Here is a 21,675-nt window from a genome sequence, read left to right as displayed (position 1 = left end):
CTAAAGCTGCTACTGATATGACTCTTGCTGACTATACAGCCTACTTTGACTGTTTCACCTTATTTTAACAATGGAAAAATGAGAAGTGTAAAGTCATCTTTCTTTGTGTACATCAATCTTTATGTGCATATTAAATTCATTGAACTGTAGAATTACAAAACCAAAAACAAGCCTGAGTTCATCAGAGAAATCTGGGTTCTGTTATTCTCCTTTTTCTCCCTTTTCTGTGTATATTAAAAATAAACAACAAAGTTAGGTTGATGGACAGGGAAGGGGGTTTTAATACATAAGCTTAGAAGCCAGCCTTCACAGTTCGTATTTATTAAAAGAAAGAAACCCAATGAATCGTTTCATCTTGTGCCAGAATCATTTCTTACTGGATAAAAATTACTTTTCTATTTCCCAACTTCAGCCTATTTTTGATCTTGCCTCCTTTGCTTCTCTTCTGTTGACCACCTAAATATTTCTTAATTGAACCACTCATCCTGCACTCCTCTTATAGCTGTTTAATAGATTAACTCATCTGTGCCAGCTTCAAATTTCAGATTAAAATTCCTTCATCCTGAAGGCAGCATTATCAGGTTGTTGGAGGCTGTTTTCAAACCTAGGTTTTGAATAGCAGCGTCTCTGCATTAATTTAACCACTAAGCTAATAAGTAGGTTTCGTTTTGTTATGCTAAGCTTTATTGCTTTTCTTTTGATCAGAATGGTGTTGTTGAGCAAAGCAGCAGACAAGGCATTCTTTGATGAGGGAATTAGTGCTCTATTCTTCCTCTATTATTCATAGCACAGTGGAATATGTAAGTACCTGAGGGTGTCAAAGGAGAGCAGGCTCTATTGCAAAGTGTTCGCCTTGTTTCTCTCAATAGCTGACTATGAGATGATAAACTGCTTAATACACTGCACTAATTGGATGAGAGCAAAAAGAGATGGGAATTAAGGCAAGGCAAAAAGAGAGAGTGCTACCAGCCTTCATTCACTCTTTTACCACTTTAACAGCACCAAAGGAGGCATAAGCTTTCTATAAGCAGGCTAGAGGTTTTGTGAAGAGATAAAATGAACCTGTTAGTGGATTCAAGTAATACACTAATTATTGCACAGTATAAATACCACTACTGGTTTTATAACATGAAGGTAAACTTCTTTTGAGATGGTTATAGGATTGCTTGGCAGTAATATAAATCCTAATAAGGGACCAGAGTAATAACCCCCCTGCAGAACAAAATTGCTGCCTGCAGAAGTATGATTCTGGCTTTTACAATGATTTCTGTAGAATGAATAAAAATGACTGAGTGACATTTCTTAATGCATAATGGCTTGATAATGATTCCCTTAAAGTAAAACATGCACTTCAAACTTTACTGTTAATCATGTCCAGGGGCAAATGTTCTTTTCTTTCTATAAAAAATATTTTTGTACCTATGGTGTTTTTAAATGTACATACTCCAAAATGCATATGTGTGATGGTATCAGTGAAATGTATGATTATTTGGAAGAATTTTTCAGTTTGTTCATTAAAAAAACATGCTGAAGAGCCCACTCCATGTGTATAAATGCAAATTCTGAGAAGAGTTGCATCAACGGAAGGAAATTTTGCCATTCTCACCATAGAGGCCTTCCATTAAAGTCATCTCAGTGAAGCCTTTTCTTAAATTCTCTTTGCAACATTTATTAAAAGTCTTCCTTTATGGGCAAGCCATGGCCTGTTTTAGGTTATTGCAGGGCTGTTATATTGTGATCAATTCTTTTCATTTCCTGTTAGTTGACCTAATATGTATGTGTATGTTGGGTGGAGTTGGGAATATATGAGAATGGGAATATATAATGCATACATGAAAGGTGTTGCACTGTACAACCATTTCTTATTCATATAGGCATCAATTTATAACTAAGCAATTTAGGAGAAGTTGGCTTCAGTTGTTTCTTGGTGAATTACCCAAAGTGAAAGGGTGTTTCCATTTTTCGCCATTGAGCTTATTCAGAAAACACAACCCTTGGATGTAGAGAAGGCTGGGAGGGGGGGGGGGGCGTGTAGAAAAGTGTCTTAGAAAAAGAAAAGAGCAGGGAGCTCCGCTTTGTGAAACTTCCTGGGAAGCCTTAGGTGGGATTTACGGAAGGCCTTGTTTTACCTTCCTTACCTTGCCGGAGCCCCATTCAATGCTGAAAAGCCTGGTGCGCTCTAGCAAGGGCCCGAGCCAGGAAAGGGAAAGGTCGTGGGTTTTGGTGGCGGCTTTCAGGGCTTGTCAGGCGTAACAGCCCGGCTCTCTTCTAATCCGGGGAAGATCGAAGTTCCTTTTTGAAGCGCGCGCAAGGGCAAGCTCCGTCCGCCACGGCCGACTGTAAAGCTCCAAACACACCCCAGCTGCGGAAGAATAGGGGCCCTTTCACTGGGTGGGGTGTTGTTTGCAGCAGCCGAGTGACATGGGATTAGGAGGTTGGTAAACCAGGGGCTCAGAGGCTTTTCAATGGGACGGCGATGTAATCCTTGGAGGCAATTTCACGCGATTTGCTTCAGCTCCATGGCAGGTCAAATGTCTTGGAAAAGGGAGAGATCGGGCTGGGGGAGGAAAGCGCTCAGCCGCGGCTACTGTCCGACTCCCGGAAAGGGACAGGCAGCATCTGCCGCTCTTGCCAGTAGGAGCGGTAATGGCTGGGGCAAAATAGCGCCATTTTTCTTCCCGCCTCTGGGACTGAGGGAAGAAAAACCCGATGTGTGGCGAGCCTCGGAGCTTGGCCCTGAAAAGTCCCGCCAAATTTCCAGGCAAGAGTGAGGCCATACAGCCCAGCGGCCTCTGCCAGCGCTCAGTTTCACACCTCACCTAGCCTGTATGTGTGAGGGCGCCGAGCGGACGCCAAGACACCCCCAGCTCCACATTCCCTACAGTTGCTGGCTGGTACACGACCTCGGCCTCGGGACAGGCCGACCTGATCTACAAGCCTACGCTTAAGGATGGAGGCCGCTAAGCAGAAGCCTTCCAGGTCCCTCCCAAAGTCACCCTTGTGAGGAGAGACATTTTCGGCGAAGGAAGGAACGAAAACGGATCGGGGGGGGGGGGGGAGGCCCGCGTACACCATCTTTACTCACAATTAAAGCGGGATAAAAATGTGTCCATTGAAAAGGGTGGAGTAAACGTTCCTTGTTAGAATAGCCAAGATGTTGATTTGGGAATAATTCTTGGTGCATTTGATATAACCGATGCTCCACAGGCCACTCCGAGGCTCTATAGGCCACTCCTATTGATGTTAACTATTTTAAGGGTCCTGCCTAGGCCACGATCTTGCACCCACTTTCCAAAAATCCCAGTGGGACTTTCCTCTTGAGTAGACATGAGCAGGATTGGGCTATATCCTTTTACATCCACATCATAGTTCTGGGCTTACTTTTCCTCTTTGGTATCTTCCAGCTATTCTGAGACTACGATTTCCAGAATTCCCAGCCAAGCCGTTTGGCAAGTGGGTGAGGATTCTTCCGTAACCAAACCCAAGTCTGATAATTTTTGCGGAAAATTTGGCAAAGCCTTTTTCCACTTAACAGTTCGAGCATTTGTGAAATGTCCATCTTTTCTCCACATTCTGTAAAGCAGTGTTTCTCAACCTTGGCAACTTGAAGATGTCCGGACTTCAACTCCCAGAATTCCCCAGCCAGCATTCGCTGGCTGGGGTATTCTGGGAGTTGAAGTCCGGACATCTTCAAATTGCCAAGGTTGAGAAACACTGCTGTAAAGGACTCGAATTTTTCGCATCTGCCTATACACCCTCCCTCCCTGTTATTAGCATGGTTGTTTTCAATGAGACTGAACCTCCAGGTAGCTGTTGGAATTATTGATAAACGTGCGGATATAGAGAGATATATTTATTTTCTATGGGTAAACACTTCCCCACTTAATCGCAAGGAAAAGTGAGAGCAATAACAACATTACACAACTGTACGTTTCCGATGGCCTTTCTCTGGCTTGCTGGCATTCTCTTTCGGGGTTTTTGGGAAACTCTACAATTAATAAGTTAAAGAATTTGTACATAAATATTTGTCTAGGGTCCCTATAATATCTACAACACAGAAATCTACAGAAATGACAAACTTGTACAAACACTACACTGAGTGCAATTATTATATAACATTTCAAATATACAAAGCTCAGGGTTTTTTTTTTCGTATTTTTTAATAACAATGGTATGTACAGTATCGAGTATCACAGTATAGTAACTTAAACAGTCCATATGCTAACATTATATTTCCCTTTGGTTTACTATAAAACCCTTGGTTGATATGATCGGTGGACAAGAGACCAGACCCGCCCCTCCCCAAGTGCTTTACTTCGCTTTGACCCAGCCTTGGCTCTGTCAGCAAGCATCTTTTCTGGGTTGTTTTCTTAGCAATCTCACCAACCTCCCGGTCTTCTCTCCAGCCTCCCGAAACTCGGGCAAGTGCTTTCCTGACCAAGTCGCCGATTTAGCAAGGAAAAAAAACTCCCGGCCGAGGAAGGGTGGACTCCTGCGGATTGGCCCAAGGGAAGCCGCAGAAGTGGCGCCTCCCCGCCTTCTGTCCCTTCCAGAAAGCGTGTGTCCATTGGCTTCCCTCCCGTTTTGGTCTTGGATTCGTGCCTCGGCCGATTTGCCCACCAACCCCCACGGGAGCGGCTTAGCACACCTCTTTGCCCGCGCTGTTCCCGGGGAGGATATTGAGCTGCGTGAGCTGCGCCGCGTGCTCCTTGGCTTTCAGGCGCAACGCCGCAATGCTGGAGGCGCGCCGGTCCGCTGCCGCGGTGGCCGGGTCAGAGAGGCCGCTCGATTGCACGGCGTTGTCCACAACAGGGGCTGGCTGTCGCAGCAGAGCAGCCGCAGTGGAAGCGCTAGTCAGCGGGGCCATGGTGGAAAAGAGCCTGCAAGCAAAGGAGACGCGGGACAGTCAGTCTTAAAGATAGCCGAAAGTCCCGCAGTTGCTTTTTTTGGTGGCGAGAAGGGGCTGCCATTCGGTTTCAGATTTATTCTTTTTGCAGGACAGACGGCTTTTCAGACCTCCAAAAATCGGGAAGGCCACAACCTGCCAACCTCGAACTGGAGGAGCCTGATTAGGAAATCGCAGGAGAACGAGGAAGTCTCTTTTTGCGTTCGCTTTCTGGCCTCCTCCCGAACCGGGGACTGAATCCCGCATTTCCCCTATTTAGGGCGCCTCTTCTGCCTGCTTGAACGCTTCTGACGGGACAGCCTTCGCGAGCCCTTCTGAACCCGAAAGTTGTGGGAGGAGGCTCGAGAAAGAGGAAGATTGAAAAGCCCCGATGCCTGCGAGCAGAGTCGCGTTTATAGGTTGGTAGGTCGGTCGTGTATTGGCGACAGTACCTCGCTTCAAGAAACTAGCAATAGATCGAAACTGGCTTGCACGGAGAGCGAGGCTAGGCAACGAGACAGCTGCCTCGGCTCTTCTCGCCCCTTCTCTCCAACCTACGACTAGGGTGGCTTTCGATAGACCTTAACTGCGCTACCCTAACTTGCGTTCGCCCTCTTAATTAGGGTGTCAGTCTGTGGCAACCCTGCTCCGTCTTATGAGAAACCTCCCGGCGCCCGGATGCCCAAAGCGGCGCCCGCCTCTCGGCTTCGCTGCCGCGCAGATCCCCCTCCCCAGCGGGGAGTGCCGTTCTAGCGGATTGCCTCACAGCGGAACTCCAATTACGCTCCGGCAACGCCTAGCAATGACACAATCTGCGGCATGCTTTTCCTACTTCTTTTTTCGCCTGTATTTCTCCCGGTGCTATTCAGCTGACCCCCTTTGACCGGCACGTCGAGAGACACGAGCTCTCCATTAACCAAGGAGGTGATTACTGACATCAGCGCGGCGAGGAATTGAACTGCGGGCCTGGAAGGCAACGGGAGGGACCAACTAAGACCAAACTGGCTAGGCTCTGGGACAGGCTGCCGAAGCTGGCGCCTGGTTCCCGTCGGGAGTGGCTTCTGTCCCCAGCTCACCCGCCGTGCTCAGAGAGAGGCTTTATACAGTTCAACTCAGAATGGCCGCCCTGGCCTTGACTGGGCTAAACTTCTGCAGCCTTTCGTTTGCAGAATGGAGGCCGAGAGCAACTGCGGGGAGTTGGGGGGGGGGGTAGACCTGCAGTACTAATCTTCCTCAACTTGGGAACTTCGTAGTTAGTCCCGCAGCTCTGGGGAATCTGATAGGTGTAGTAGATAGAAACCGAAGCCGTTTGAAATCGCCTGCACATCTTCCTAAAAACGTTGCTTATTAAGAGTAAAGGGAAATCTCCCTCAAGAGGATGAGGGAGGTTTTTTTTTTCTCCCTGCACCCACCCTGCTCCTTTACTTTCAGGGCTGCCCATTAAAATATGTTCAGCGAGCTTTTTGCAACTAATTCTTTCAATGTTTTTGGCGGGAGGAAGCGAGCTGCAACACCAGGCGACGTAGAGTTTAAAGAAAAGCATTAAAGCGCGGGAACAGCGTGATCAGTAGGGGGCGTAGTAACGTTTGGGAAATCAACTCATTCTACTTGTAGAGAGGAAACAGAAACAGTTTCATTTTCATTGGTAGACATTCCCCGCCCCTTAAAATCTTAATTTAACTTGGATTTCCATTCATCCTTCAAAAGATAATTTTGTTTTAAGTGTCGTCGTACCCCAATGAATACATTTTCCCTTTATTCTCCTGTTAATATTTCCCTTGTATTTTCATCTTTTCAGTTTTAATAAACTCGGTACTGTCTCGTTGTCTATTTAATTAGCTTCAGGCTTTTTATCTCATTGTTTGAATTAGATAAATTCAAAAATAAATTAGATAAGAAAATGCAACTACGGAATCGCCCTCCCCCCTGCCTGATTTATATTTTTTCTATCCAGCTGATTGCCGTCCAAGCTAGGGAACTTGGCTGCCTCTCTCAAACACAGAGTTTTCAGTTGCATTGAGTTTAATTAAATATGGCCCACCTATGATTTCCCTCTCCCCACTTAATGTCAATGTATATTGCAGTTCTTTCTGTAAGCATTTGGAGTAAAATACTCTTATTATAGGGAAATAATTCCCAACCTCTAGATCATGGGGCAGAGGGATACCCAACTTCTAACAGATGTTTAAACTTAAATCGTCGAAACACACTTGCCAAAGCTTTTATAGATCGCTGTCCAGTTAGAACATAGAAAATCAGACGTTCGCACGAGGGTGTTTTTTTTTCATCAAATCCATAATTTAAAAAATGGGGACTCCTAAAATGTGCAACCCTCCTCAAAGAGGGGGAACTCTTACAGCCTCCCAAATGGAATTCTTTAGCTACATGAGGTGAATAGGTTGGACCACCATTCTTACGGCAGCCAGGCCTACATTGGGTACAGAGAACTTCCGAGTAATCGCAGCCAGGGCTAGACAGCAAATCTGGGAGGTTGAAAAAGGCACATCCATCGCTCCCCCCCCCCCCCCCCAGCTTTCATGGATGTAATCTTGGCACTGAGAATTCTTAGATTTTTTTTTAAATATCCGTGTTCCAAATGCTTAGGCGGAAGGGTTCCACCCATCTTCCACAAGAACCAACTTTTCCCTAGCTCCGCCCCTTTGACTTCAGAAATAGGTGCTTCTGGATCTACACAGCACATGCGTACTCCTAGGAAATCCCCTCTCACTTTACCCTTGTGCAAGTTCAGCACCTATTCTGTGGTCCTCCGCTGACCAATTGGGAGGAAGGCACCAGGTGCGCGGTGGGGAGTTTACCTGCCAAAAGCTGGGCTGATGAAAGCCGGGTGCCGAAATACAGCCGCTCCCAGGAAAGTGCTGAGGCCTAGCGGGGTGCTGCTGGGGGGCAAGGCTGCAGAGCCCGGAGGTGGAGGTGGGAGGCTGGGAAAGGCGGCGGCGGCGGCGGCGGCGGCGGCGGCCGTCCAGGCAGAGTCGAGAGCTGGGTGGTGAGGAGGGAAAGGACTAGCATCAAGGTAGGGACTGAGCGGATGAGATGCCGACAGCGGGCCAGGGAAAGGAAGGCCGGGTGGGTGGCTTTGAGCACCGGCCTTTTCCCTCTTCCGCCATTTGGCTCTCCGGTTCTGGAACCAGACCTGGAAGCCAAAAGAAAACAAGGGGCAAGGCGATTAGTAAGCGCGGCCCTTCCCGCTCCTGTTCCTCGGCGGCCAGCAAACGATCTTCAGAAGCCCGATCACCTGATCACTGAGACATTGCGGAGGACAGCCAACAAGAGACCGGTTCCTAACCTGGCCAGAACCGTCCAGCAGGGGAAACGGTGAAAGCTTGCCGGGGTAGTTACTCCAGAAAGCCACCCAGTAATCTACTTTTCTGGCAGAGATAGAAAGAAATGCCACTCCATCTCTTGGAAACAGTTATGAAATCTAATAGACTATGGGTTTCTCATCTATTCTCTAGAGGACGCGAAGAAAATTGGTCCTTTTATTTATTAAGAGAAGTAAGCCAAGGCTGCAGGGTGAATGGATCAAAAACTCCTTCACTCTGTATAAATCAAAAACAAAGATTCACCTAAGTCACCTAAATTTGAGATATTGAGCAGCTTTTTATGGTTTCCCGAGAAATCAGCACTGCAGATATAAGATTCTAACAGATAGAGACCGACTTATTCTCAAGTTTTCCTATTCAAAAGTAAAAAAAAAAGTTGTAAAAAAATACTTTTAATTATATCATTAATGCAGCATTTCTTTTTTAACCTTTTTGAGGGGATTTAGACTGTTAGCCCTGGCTGGTAAATATATATCGTCCTCCTGTCTTCAATGTATAAAGGAAACTCTTGGACATATATAAACAATAAATTATTCTGATTATTTATGTTCTGTTGATGTCTATTCTTTATCTATCCCTTTAAAGCAGACTGAGCCATCAGAATGAGCTTTTAAAATACATTTCTCGTAGTAGAAATAGGCATTTTGTTACTGGTTCTCTATTGGAGGAGTTTCTCTGATGTAGTCTTTTTCTCTCTGCTCTAGATCTGCAATTCCCTTCCATCCTCTGGTAGTCTCGCCAATGACTGGGGATAGTGAATGGGAAGTATATACTACTGCATAAGACACATGCTGCAATATTCAATAAGCGATATCTAATGTTTCCTGATGTATTTAAAACTTCACATGTAACTATCTCTATCCTTCCCTTTCTCAGTGCCAAATGTTTTGGCAAATGTTTGAATGCTTTTGGCAACTTAGGTGGCAGGTTAAACATTTTAAAGACTTTGATACTTGAGAGAATTAATAACAGTAAATAATATTTTGCGGCTATTCATCTGCAGCATTATCAATAATCTCTGCAGGTCTGCCCTTCCTCTATTATTTCCTGAGAAAGAGCAAAAGAGAAACCTGTTCATTCCTATGTTTTTTTAACCAAAACTTGGCTAAATGAATTTCCATAAAGTAACTAATATTATTTTATATCAGATATTCGCATATTTTGTCCTGTTGTAAAGTGATGTAGCATAGTCACATTAACAATTACAACAATGTGAAAGAACAGGAAATGAGAATTTGCTTTCTAAGAATTTTGATTCCACTTCCACCAAATAAAAGAGTTTGAGAAAGAGAAAGAAGGAAAGCATTATAAGTGGCAACAAATGTGACTTCCTTGCATAGCTCTGATTTGCTCTAATCACCTCCAAGAAGGCCCTCCTTATAGCCCTACCACAGCCAGCCCAGGAACTGAGCATTAAGGCAATGAAAATGTTGTTATCTTCCAGTGCGCCTTTCCTGTTTCCAACTCAATTAACAATGTCCCCCACCATTCTGCCTCATTGAATTAATGTCTGAGTATACCCAAAGGTAAACCAAAAGATTCTAATAATTCATATTCTCCTTAATTACATCTTCTCCCATGAATGAGAACAAAGGGAGGGTGAGAAAGAAAGACGGTGATGAGGGGAAGGGGGGGTGTCTCAGTTTCTTGCTCACTCTCTTTTTTAGTTATTTAACTTTCCCACGACTCATTCCCCTGAGCTGAAAATCCTGAGTTGCTGTCACATCTCTGTTTGACAATAGAGAAATGTGTCAACAGAGAGGAGGGAACTGAGCTCTTCATTAGCTCCTCTAATGCGAGAAGCTGTTGTGTATTAAATGAGCCATATGGAATTTATGATGCTTTTGCTGCACTTGGCTTTCTGTGTAAAGTGATTTGCTCAGCACAGAGCCCAAAGACCGAGCCATCTGTTAGGGGGTATGGTTGCAGAGGCAACTCTGCCTCCCACCCAACCTACTTGAATTACCTAGCATGCTCAAGCCCAAAAGGAAATCAGGAGTAATAGCTGGCTCTCAGAGATTGAGGCGGCGGTTGAGAAGAAAGCCCCCTGTTCTCTTCTGAGTCCTCTTTGCTCTTGCACCAACATGCCTGGCTTACTCTTTGAGATATTTTTGGAGAGGCTAAAAATTGCCATAAATGTTAATTGCAGTGGGGAAAGAAAGGAAGGTTTATTGGGGACTTCCTGGACATTGTCTCCGAAAGTAAAAATTGGACAAGCACCGCAGTTCCCTCCATTTTTAAACTTAATTTGGGGTGGACAAAAGAGGATGAATCCAAGAGGATGACATCAATGATTAAGCATTTCGTTTTGCCCTACTAAGAAGCTCCCATGTCCAACTGATATCTGGCTCCCACATCAATTTCCAACCCCTCCCCCTTCGACTCACCTGCACTCTGGCTTCAGTCAGATCCAGGCGCATCGCCAGCTCTTCCCTGAGAGGGAAAGAAGTACAAGACAGGTGCTCAGGTGAATCTCTGAAGGGGTCCGGGAACAGGTACAGTGAGGTAGAAACTGCAGAAGTCCATGGTTCAGTTCGACCTTCTCATCTCTTGCTCAAATCAAAGCAACCACATCTGCCCAGCTCCGCATCAAATTAAGCCCCTGCTTTTTGTCTTAAAGTCTTTTGGTGGTGGTGGGATATCCCACAATTTGAAGTTTCCCTGGACCATCCTTCCTCTCAGTTCCTGGGTCAAAGCTGGAAATATTTTACCCTAAGCGTCAAGCTCGCTGACTGGTATCAGATGGCCCAGATAGGCTTCACCTGTTGATTTTCCCCAAGCTCAATTTACTTACTATTCCCCTTTTCTCCACAAAGAAAGAACGTACGAAAGAGGGCGGCGTTCCCCAGAAGGAGTCAAGCCCGAGCCCACCTCCTCTCTGGCATCTCCAGCAAGGCCTTTAACGAAGGCTCCCACCTCCAAATACCATGCTGCAGCACAGGGGAGATCTATTGAGCTGCAACACGAGCCCTTCATTGCGGTGATTATTGCAACAATTAAAGCAAATCTGAAACCATTAGGATGTTAGGGAACTGCTCACAATCTGTTTATTTCGAATTTGAGCGACTCCCGGGATAATTGGCTCTCCCTCCACTCGGAAGAAAAGCGCAGTGCCGGCCAAAGTGGGAGTCTGGCCGGACTCGAGAAGAAAAAATAACTAGCGCCTTCGGGCTGCCAAAAAGGAAGCCCCCGGACCGAACTGCAGGAACTATTTAAAGAACCCAGTACATTTCTGCACTGACGTGTGTCCGGGACAGTGAAAAAACCAACATCACCCCCATGTTCATATATCGGGATTTTGGCACTGAAATCAGACTTGTTTGGTGTGCTCCGCTGGCCCATTTCCAGGGAAAAGACGGAACGATTTTCTGGGTTCTGGTTAGGCTGGAGAGGTAGAGTGCGTATCAGTGACGAAGATTGGCACTGTAGCACCACAATCGAGTTTGACTGGCGGTTCAGAGTAAGCAGCTATAAAAGGCTAGCGAAGAAACCGCCTTAGCAAGGGATCCGTCAGTTTCTTCCCATCATCCAAACGCAGCCCCTTTTCTCGAGGAAACAACATGCATTGTAGCAGGTTAACGAATTTAAAGGGACATCCCTCCCTCCCCCTTTCTCTCTTCCTCAGAAGAGAATAAAAGTAGAGGAAGAATCCCAGTGATAAAAAGATAAGATCGAGTAAACTCCCGACTTTACAGACGGATACTTCCTTCGCACCCAGGGAAATTGCCTACGAACTTGGTAGAATAAGTGCTCGCTCCGGCAAAGAATTCACGCTTTTTGCAGTTCAACATGAGTATACCCCTCCCCCATCTTCATTGCCCTTTAAAGGAAGGGACTGGGTTGAGTTTTATTAGCAGCGCATATTTTGTTTTATCTGTTGGCAATAGATTGGGAGCATTTGCGCTCCTGCAAAAATGAAAGAATTCGTAAGGAAAGGGCTGATTAATATTATTGATTAATTATCAATTCAGAAGGGTTAATACGACGAGTTAAGCTCACCCAAAGCAAATCTGAAGCTAAGGAAAGGCGAAGATTTTCCCTCTCAAAATGCAAATATTCAGGAAACCATTTTACTAAATATTTGGATGGAGGCTGGCACCGAAAGTTCCGCCCAGCCCTTCAGAAAATTCGGTAGTTCTCAGCTTGACCGGAGTTTCCTTTCTAAGTTGATACGCATCCAAAGAATAGCAACAGATTTCTCGTCCCCAGTTCCATTTTTTCCATCTCCTATTTTCCGGACCCCGTCCAGAAATTACTACCGTCTGCGAGCAGGCAGGCAAGCCCTTGCAGCCGCTGCCAAAATGCTCTGGCCGAACACTGTCGCCCCGTTCCATATTTTTAGCCTTCGAAAGCGGAATACTTTGATCTTTTCCTATCTGTATGTATGTGACTTCCATTGAGAGGGCAGCTTTCCAGCTTCAACGGAAAACTGTGAAACTGATACCTGACAGACTAGCCAGAGGATCAGTGCAAAAATAGATTGGTTTGGCAACTATGTGGCCAAAAATTCGGCCACACCTATCCTTGGCAGACTAGCTTAAGGCCTGAAATCCAGCGGAGACCCGGTAACTCGTAAAGGCCGCTGAATTTGGGGCCAAAGCTCGGGAATAGCGGAAGGGAGAAGCAAAGCAGGGCACAAGAATACGTTTTGTGGAGGACGACCCGAAGAATATCTGTGACGCGCATCTCCTCTTCAAATCTTTCCCACCCTTTCCAGCCCTGCAGTATCCTTTCTTATGCCTACCTGTTTTCACCTTCCGTTTCCTTCTGAATTTGTACATGCAAAACTCGAAACAAATATTTAAAAAAAACTTTCGCCCCAGAGGATTTTATGCCCAGTCGATTCGCCTTTCTTGATCTTGCAGCTCTTTCCTCATTCCTAAGAGTTCTTTCGACGTTCCATCCTGACTTAGAAACCCCTTCCCACCCTACAGCCGCTTGGAGGCTAAGTTTGTCTCAGTAGTTCATTCCCTACCTGGTGAAGACGTCTGGGTAGTGGGTCTTCTGGAAGGCCCTCTCGAGCTCCTCCAACTGGTAGCTGGTGAAGGTGGTGCGATAACGGCGTTGCTTCCTCTTGAGCAACCCTTCCTCGGAATCACTGCCCGCCGACAGGCACACGCTGTCCTCACCATCCTTGCAGTCGGCCAGATCGTCTGCAGGGAGCAGTAGCTCCTCCTTGGGCAAGTCACCGGCACCCTCGCTTCCTATCGCCGTAGGCCCCACGCCAGTCCCACCCGCGGACCCCGAGCTCCGGCGGGCATCTTTGGCCTCGGTTAGTAGTTCATCGTCCTCGTCCAACTCCTCATCCACCTCCTCGGCCTCCTCTTCCTCCTCTTCCTCCTCTTCGTCGTCGTCGTCCTCCTCCAGCAGTTCCTCCCCTCGGTTTGGCCTACCGTCGGAGCTGCCGCCACCTCCAGGGCTGCTCAAGTCCTCGAGGGTACGAGCGGTACGCGCAAAGGGCGCGTTCTCCCGGTAGGACTTGCTTCGACTGATGCTGACCTGTGGCGCCTGGCTGATCTTGAGAGAGTCCCACGACGAAGCGGTTGGCTCGGCCCGCGCCAGCAATCGGCCCCCACCAGGCCCATAGAGGCGGCGCAACTTGGGCGGCAGATGCAGCTCGCCCATCTCGAAACCGGGTGGGCTGCCCTTGCCTGGTCCTGCCAGAGACAGAGACATGCACAGATCGTCAGTCCAGTAGCTACAGATGGGCTTCTTGGCAAGAGGGACTCCTCCTGCAAAAAGTCCCAGCGCCAGTCATCCTAACCCGCCCATCTTCCTCCTCAGCTGTCTAGGTTGAGTCAATAGAACGCAAGGAATTCCGTTAGAATCCAGACAATTCCCCATTTTTGTAATAACAGACAAAGTCTGTTTTGTTCATAAACAGATTTCAGGCAGGTTTACAGAATGTAGAACTAAGCTTATATTTGAAAGCAGCTGCAGCAAACAGCACTGCAGGAGAACATCTCCCAACCTCATTTTGGTTTCAAACATTATTACCTTCAAATACCAACTAAAAGGAGTCTCCCTCCTTCCAGCGGGCATCTGACACTTATGGGGTTCTGCCAACTTAATTTCCACATTTCTTTGGAGGTAGTAAAACAGACCCGCCCTTGAAGCCAAACCTGAAACTCCAGGTCGGAGAGAAAGTGGTTTAGAAGAAGCCGAATTCTCCCCCTTTCTCCCTTCATGAAGAAAATCAGAAGGGAGAAAGGGACATTTAATTTCCTACAAGATTTGGACACTGAACTGGAGTGCCCTCTCTCCTTCAGCCAGATGCTTTCGCCTTTAATCTAGGCCTGGCAGGCAAAGGCGCTGCCAAGTTGGAGAAAATACCCGCACAGAACTCTTGACAACGGTTGACATTTGCCATCACAACGCCACCCGTACAAACCCGTAAAGTGAGGAGAGCAGAAAAAGAAACCCTCTGTTTTGCATCCAGCCCTCCGCCCCGCCCCGCCTTCTCCCCGAGTAGTGTAAACCTTGCTAGGATTCAGCCCGGTGCACCGGAGAGAGAGATACTGAGACAATAGGGCGCATGGGGAGGGGAATTCTTCGGGACGTGATTCAACCTTCAACTGTCTGACTGCTCAACTTGAGACAGCCCGAGTGTGGGACACAGTTACTTACCGTAGAACCGCCTCCTCCCTATGCAATCCCTGGGCCAAGGGTGGAGTGGATGGGATCAGACGACATTCAGGACTGCGGGTAAGACAGGGATCTGCCTTTCATTTCTTCGAACCTATGTCCCCACCCTTTCCCACCCTCATTCCACCCTTCTCACCTTGCCCTGCCTTGTCCGGCTCCGTCCGGTTGGCCAGAGGCGACAGATTAGGAGCTGCTCCTAGCAGCCGCATCTTGCAAGGGCTCCTCCTGCCCAGGATGCTGTCGATGCAATAGGAGGAGAGCAAAGTTGGCGATTTACTTTTGCATTCGGGCCTCTCGGAGCAGTTCTCTTCTTGGTATTGGCTGCTCATGGCTTTGGCTTGCTTGCACTCTCCCGGGCCGTGCGGGGGTTGAAGTTTGGCTGGGGTTGGTACCCCTCCCCCCACTAAGCAGCAGCTGAGGCTCGCCCCTCTTCCTGCCCAGGACACGAGGAACCAGGGTAGTGACTGCGCTGCAATCGCTTAGCTCTTGATTCCCTCTCCTCCACGTGCTAGAAGGCGCGCTCTGATTGGCTCTTGCCAGAGGCTGGGCAGCCTCTGGCTTCAGCCCAAGGCAAAATGCGGCCTGGATTATGGAGGAGAAGGGGAATGATACAGGTTGGACCAAGTTGGGTGGCTTTCCTGGACATCCTTCTTGCTGTAACTGGCAAGAAGAGCTGAATCACTTTTTCCATGAAAAGGAAAAGACAGCCACCCTCTCCCCGAATGCTGCAAGGAATGAGTAGGACGGTCCCATGTAGGGTACAACACATCTCGACTGCATTGACTAAACGTAGAAACTTGTTTGCTTCAATTATATTTTGCTTACAAATTTAATTGCAATATTTGAGATAGCTTCCCGTGATTAATTTTAAGAAATACATTATTGAGACTTAGATTTTTGAATGAATCACTGGATTAATCATTACTTTCAGTCGTTGATTTTCTTTACAAAGCAAAACTAATAGTAATTTAGAGTGCAAACCCGTGCGTATCTATTCAGAAATCGATCATATTTTATTTCTTGGGCGCTGCGTTTAGAATTGTATCCTTAACATGAGAATGTACCTACAGACCGTAAAGGTTCACACTTAAGAGGATAAAGCAGCCGACAAACTGAGAGGGGAAAACTTGGCACGTCATCCAAACCAGCACATTACGGACTTCGTAATGTGCTGGTAATATGTAATTTAAATTGCTGTCGGTAGGAATTATAAAACACAGATCTTCATTACCCTTCCTGACTGCCTGCCTGCCTTCCTCACAAAAGCAAATCCGGATCTACCTAAGATTAAAAACGAGCATCGTTGGAACAAAGCGGCACCTTCACTAAAATAATAAAACAGGGGAATTTGGAACCCAGCTATAGAGCGTATTCACCCCGGAGGCAGAGGCCAAGGCTCCCTGCCTAAAGATTGAAGTTGGGCAACTGGGAAAAGCCTTTCACTTTTTTCTAAAATAAGAACTCTTTCTTTTTGATTTATACGTTTTCGCTGCTGTTGTGCAAGAACCCAAACCAGCCGAGATCAGAAACAGCTTAGGCACTGCAAGGAACTGATGGGTAATTCCAACTGGCTTCCTCGATAGGCAAGTTCATTTTAAAGCAAACTGTAACAGGGTCAATTACTTCTTGTTTCAAAGTGACTATCTGGGAAACGTTAGGAATTAGGAATTGAAGGTCGCTGAGTAATTTACTAGGAGGGTCGGGATCAGTGCCAAAGACTGCAAATTTGCTCTGCAGTTATTTTTATCGGTAAAGTTTTCCCGCTACCTTCTAAAGAGGAAAGCAGGCAGAGAGAGCAGCAAGGAGCAAGGAAACTATGGTTGAAATCCAGGTTTGGGACAAGGGAAAAATTCCAGACCTGGTTTTCTTCTCACTGAACCTTCCTCCCCGAGGGTGTCAATTTTTTATTTTTTTTACAAAGATATCTACTTGAATCGCTTACAGTTCGTATTTAAAAATATAAGGATTTATAATTGGAATCTCTCTTGTGCACTCGCCCTCTTTTACTGTAATAAACATCTGGATGAAATGCTAATAGGAGAGCAGCGTTCCGGTGCCGCGGCGGCAAAACTGTTTCGCGGCGAAGTAGAGAAGCAAGGAAGGGGAGCCCGCTTCCCCAAAAGACAATTCCCCAAGGCGGGTCGTCCCCAGAGAGCTCTCCTCTCGATTCCTCTACCCTCTCTGCTCCATGCGCAGCCCGCAGTGGTTCCCAGCCGCTTATCTCCGCGGGATACTTTCACGCCGCGGTTTCGGTGGCGCTTGGTTCCATCTCCTAAGCGCCTTCCTTCCTCTGCCCTGGAAAAGTCGGGGGTCCTTTCCCTTACAGTCAACATTTGGGACCTACCCGTGCGGGTAAAGGGTTTCGTGTGGACTTTTTTAAAAAGCCCCTATAAACCTTGGACTGAAGCCCAAAGCGCAACAACCGTGACCCGGCTAAAAAGTGAAACTTGAACGTCGAAGTCCATTTCAAGAGAACTCTTAAGGACGAGGCGATTCCACCTTGGCGGTTTCCTCCTCCAGAGGAGAAGCAGCGGTGGGAGGAGGGAGACGTTCCTAAGGAAGGGCGGGATCGGGCGGCAAGCGTCAATTCCTCCCGAAGGGCGACCAAGTCGGGAGACCAATCGCTGCCTACCGAGGGAATTTTATTTGCCAGAGGCAGCCCGGTTGCCAGTAGAAAGGCCCCGCAGAGGCGGGTTTGCTCTGCGCCTCTTCCTCTTCCTCGATCCCCCTCAAGGGAGCGGTCAGAGGAGCACTGATCTCCGCTCCCCCCCCCGTCCCGAGCGCCGAGGCCTGAAAGGAGAAGGCGGCGTGCGGAGGACGATTTCGGTCAGTAGAGCGTCAATCCGGACTGCCCTCAGGCGCCCTTTCCAGGGAAAGGCTCCATTCCGAGGGCCAATTTCCTCCGCTCCGCACTCGCCTTTCTTTTTCCGCCTCCCGGACAAACCGGGTACTTGGCGGACGCGTTTTGTTTTGCATTATCCATTCTCCCCTCGCCTTTCAGAGCCACTCTTAGCGTGGCCTCGGGGCAGGCGGTGACTCTTCGGTCTCCGACGCCGAATGGCCCGCTATTGTCGGCGCATCCAACCGCCAACGCCGCCACGTTCCGAGCGCTGCCTGGTCGCCCCAGAGCCCACAGCGCCGGAGGAGCAGTGTCTAAGCCCCGTCATCCTCTCTGTGGGCTCGGCAGGAGTAGATCCCCCCACCCAGTTTGTTGGATAAAAAACAGGGTCGCTCAAGAAAAAACAGGGTCGCCCAAGAATGGCCAAAATGCTGAATCTCGTAGTAGTATTCTGTTACCCCTCATCCTGTTCCCAGGGGCCTCTCAAAACTCCCAACATCAGTCTGACCCGCGAGAGCGATCGTGGCAAGGCAAGAAAGGGAAGTGAAAGTGAACCACTCGATAGTTTTCAGGAAAACTCTTAAGGTTTAGTCAGCCAAAGGAAATGAAACTCCTTTGATTTGTCCGCATTTACTTCTTTTAGTTATTCGCTTAAATCCGCGCAAAGCTCCCGCTTCTTTGCTTGGCGTTTCCATCCAGCTGGCCCGTGCCTGCTGAGAGAGGCCTGTCTGGGTGAAAAGAAGACTCTACTTCTAGATGTGGTAAAAGCTGAAAATTCAGCCGCGTCTGCGGCTCCGGGAAGCCGAGACGCGGCTCATCTCGAATCTAGCTGTTTTTGCCGCGGCAGGAGGCGGGCGGGAGGGGGGAGGGGTAGTGTACACCCCGCATTGCACGTCGACATTCCTGAAGATTTTTCAGCAACTTTCTCCGAAAAGATCCCCCACAGACCCATCAGAACAATTAAACAAGCAAGGCCCAAAATCAGAACTGGTGCCGCCGATCTATCCGCTTCTGGAATCCCCTATAACTAGGTGATTCTTCCCCTGCACATTTTTAGTTTTCTGGATTCTCAATCCTTCCTGCCTTCCTGCCAACGACTTTCCTGTAACCATCTGTTTTTTCCCTACACTAATCCTAATTTAACCCCGAACTGTCTTATTGTAACCTTTTGGAGAAGTGCAGGGAAAACAATGGCGCAGTGATCCAAATAATACAAAATGATTAGAGTTTTACTCAGAGGAGGTAAGAATTTTCCTCCTCCAACTGGAGCCAAGGGATACTGACAGCTGTGGCTGAGGCAGCAGGAGCAAGTTGCTTTGGCCAAGATGAACAACCTTAGGTGGGGCTTTCCACTTCAGCTCCTATGCACCCTACACCTCTGCTAGTGTTTTGAGAAAGGGCACCTTTGCCTACTTTCAGTTCAAAGCTCTACCCTTGCATAGGGCAATGCTCTTGTGCAAAATGATTGGAAACAAGGCAAATGCTCTGCGTAGCCTGAAAGATGTGCCAGGTTCCATGAGCCACACTAGGAAAGGAAATTGCAGACTGCTCTGAGCATTATTGGGTCCCACTGATGTTTTTTATGGGGGAATGAAATGCAATACAGGGATGAAGTTTTTGTCCAGCAAAGATGAACATCATCTTGATTTTAATAAGAGCCTAAAAGTGGTACCTCCCTTTTACTTGTAGCCAGAAATGAAAGAAGATCAGAAAAGGTGTCTGGTTAAATATACTGTAATCTGTTTCAAGAAGCAATTTCTGATGTTTTCATTTATTGTAATGGCTTTATTAAAATATTTACATGCTGGTTATTCTTTTACTATTGTGTCCATCCTCCACATATCCTTTTAAACAAGATTCCATACTAAACTTTATGCGTTGGATTTACCAATGTAGGAATTCCACAACCAAAAGGTCATGCCTTAGCTCAGTTAGCTCAAATGGTGGAATATTCCTCATTGGTTTGCCAGACCTGAAAAAAAAATCCAAATATAAGATATATTTATTCCCACATTTACTTATTTTATTTATTCATTAGAATTTTTCAAACAAAAATGAGAACAATAGTAAAAGAAAAATATATAATGACAGACCCGATAGGCACATCAGTGCACTTATGCATGCCCCCTCTACTGACCACTTAAGTATGATATATGATGTATGATGTATGAAGGAGACAGCAGCATTCCAGCTTTGACAGTCTGCTCTCAGCTGAAAGAAGATCTCATCACATCTTGTTGGTTGTGTAAAAATGCTGTTACTTTTTGTTTTTGTCAGAAATAGTTACTTTTTAACAACAACCATTGTTGTTTTTGGTTTTAAAGAGTTAAAATAATTGAATGAATAAGATTTAAAAATAGGAAGTTGTTGTTATCCTTTAATGGCCATTAAAAATTAATTTCTGCGGATGCAATCCTGCTTACATGTAGTTAAATACCAATAAAATATTTCCTAAAGATGTTGAGAAGATCAGGAAGAGAAAAAAAATAAAAGACGAACATCAGTTTTTAAAGGACTAAATGAACTTTTAAATATGTGCAAGGACACAGACTGAAAAAGAATCTTCTCCAAAGCACCTGTGGGTAGGACAAGAAGGGAAGGGTGGAAACTAATCAAGAAGAGAAGCAACTTAGAACTAAGGAGAAATTTCCTCACAGTTGGAACAATTAATCAGTAGAGCAACTTGCCTCCAGAAGTTGTGAATGCTCCAACACTGGAAGTTTGGATAACCACTTGTCTGAAGTGGTGTAGTGTTTCCTGCCTAAGCAGGAGGTTGGACTAGAAGACCTCCAAGGTCCCTTCCAACTCTGTTATTCTATTCTATTCTACTCTATTCTATGAATAGTGATGGAACTATTTGTAAAAAGGTCCGTTTGTAAAAATAAGTATTTGATAAGCCCTGACATCCCCCTTGCAGAGGAATATTTTTGAAGACAGATTGATTTCCATCTCTATGGTGAGCTAATTGTATAATGGGCTAAGTAATTGTATAATTTATTTCCTATTCCTGTTTTAAATATCTCAAGGAAGAGGGAGGCTGCCTTTGGGGAAAGTGCAAAGAGTAAGCATAAAGGTTATAGCTAATGAGCTTGCTTTCCTATTAGTGTAATGAAACCATATTTGTCTGTGTATGTGTGCATGTGTGTGTGTGCATGTGTGCATGCATGCATGTGTGTGTGTTTGTGTATGTGTGTGCAGTTTCCAATATTAAACATGATTCCAAGTGCATGACATGTAAAGAGCACTAGTAGATTTATTGCTTTGCCTTGTTGTCTTATCTTTCTAATTAAAATGCTGGTATAAACAGAAAAAGATGCCTCCAAAAATTCACCATAATTATGATGTCAGTGAGAATGTAAGTTTCTAGATTGTAAAATTCACAGACAATTCTCTACCTTGCCTGATTTGATTAAGCCATAATGTGATTTCTTTGTTTTTAGCTTAGTATGATGTACGGACATATCCACTGTGATTTGGATTATTGTATGAACAAATGACACCACAGTGGTATCTTCAACAAACCATTTTTTAAAAAGCTCTGGTTTAATGTGATGTGTAAACCAATGCATCAATGCAGGATTTCAGTCTTGACAGGGCAATCCTGTGAAGTATAGCCTGTTCAATTCCAGAGGGATTTATTCTCAGATCAGCTTATTTTGGACTGAAGCCTATAGTCTTAAATTATGATCCTTCAGACTTTGTGGGAACATACAAGTTTATCTCAGTTCTAATCATATAAAACATCTTAATATAAAGCAGAAATGAATTGCAAATAAACATTATTTTCTCTATCTTTTGTATGTTATACCTTTCTTGTAAGGCTGACTGATAGGCATAACAGAATTGCTAGGTTTTACATATGGGACAGAAAGCTGAATTAGTTAAAGCCATGCTATAAAACCTGACAAATTTGTTGACATGGAATTTGCTGACTGACCCTGCAGTTCTAGGAATAAAACTTCCAT

The 21,675-nt window shown here is 46.1% G+C and overlaps 1 protein-coding gene across 1 annotated transcript; it reads right to left on the bottom strand.

Annotated features, from left to right (window-relative positions):
• Positions 1–4,639: 4,639 nt before the first annotated feature.
• ARX (aristaless related homeobox) lies at positions 4,640–15,200 on the bottom strand. Its single transcript, XM_032227041.1, has 5 exons — positions 15,008–15,200; positions 13,202–13,883; positions 10,614–10,659; positions 7,702–8,036; positions 4,640–4,880 (listed from the first exon to the last, which is right to left on the bottom strand). Exons 1-5 carry the CDS (start codon positions 15,198–15,200, stop codon positions 4,640–4,642), a joined length of 1,497 nt encoding a protein of 498 aa, XP_032082932.1.
• Positions 15,201–21,675: the final 6,475 nt, after the last annotated feature.

The sequence above is a fragment of the Thamnophis elegans genome, chromosome 11, assembly GCF_009769535.1.
Source record: "Thamnophis elegans isolate rThaEle1 chromosome 11, rThaEle1.pri, whole genome shotgun sequence".
NCBI lineage: Eukaryota > Metazoa > Chordata > Lepidosauria > Squamata > Colubridae > Thamnophis > Thamnophis elegans.
The sequence above is the reverse complement of the archived record's forward strand: the minus strand, read 5'-3'. Positions and strand labels throughout refer to the sequence as shown.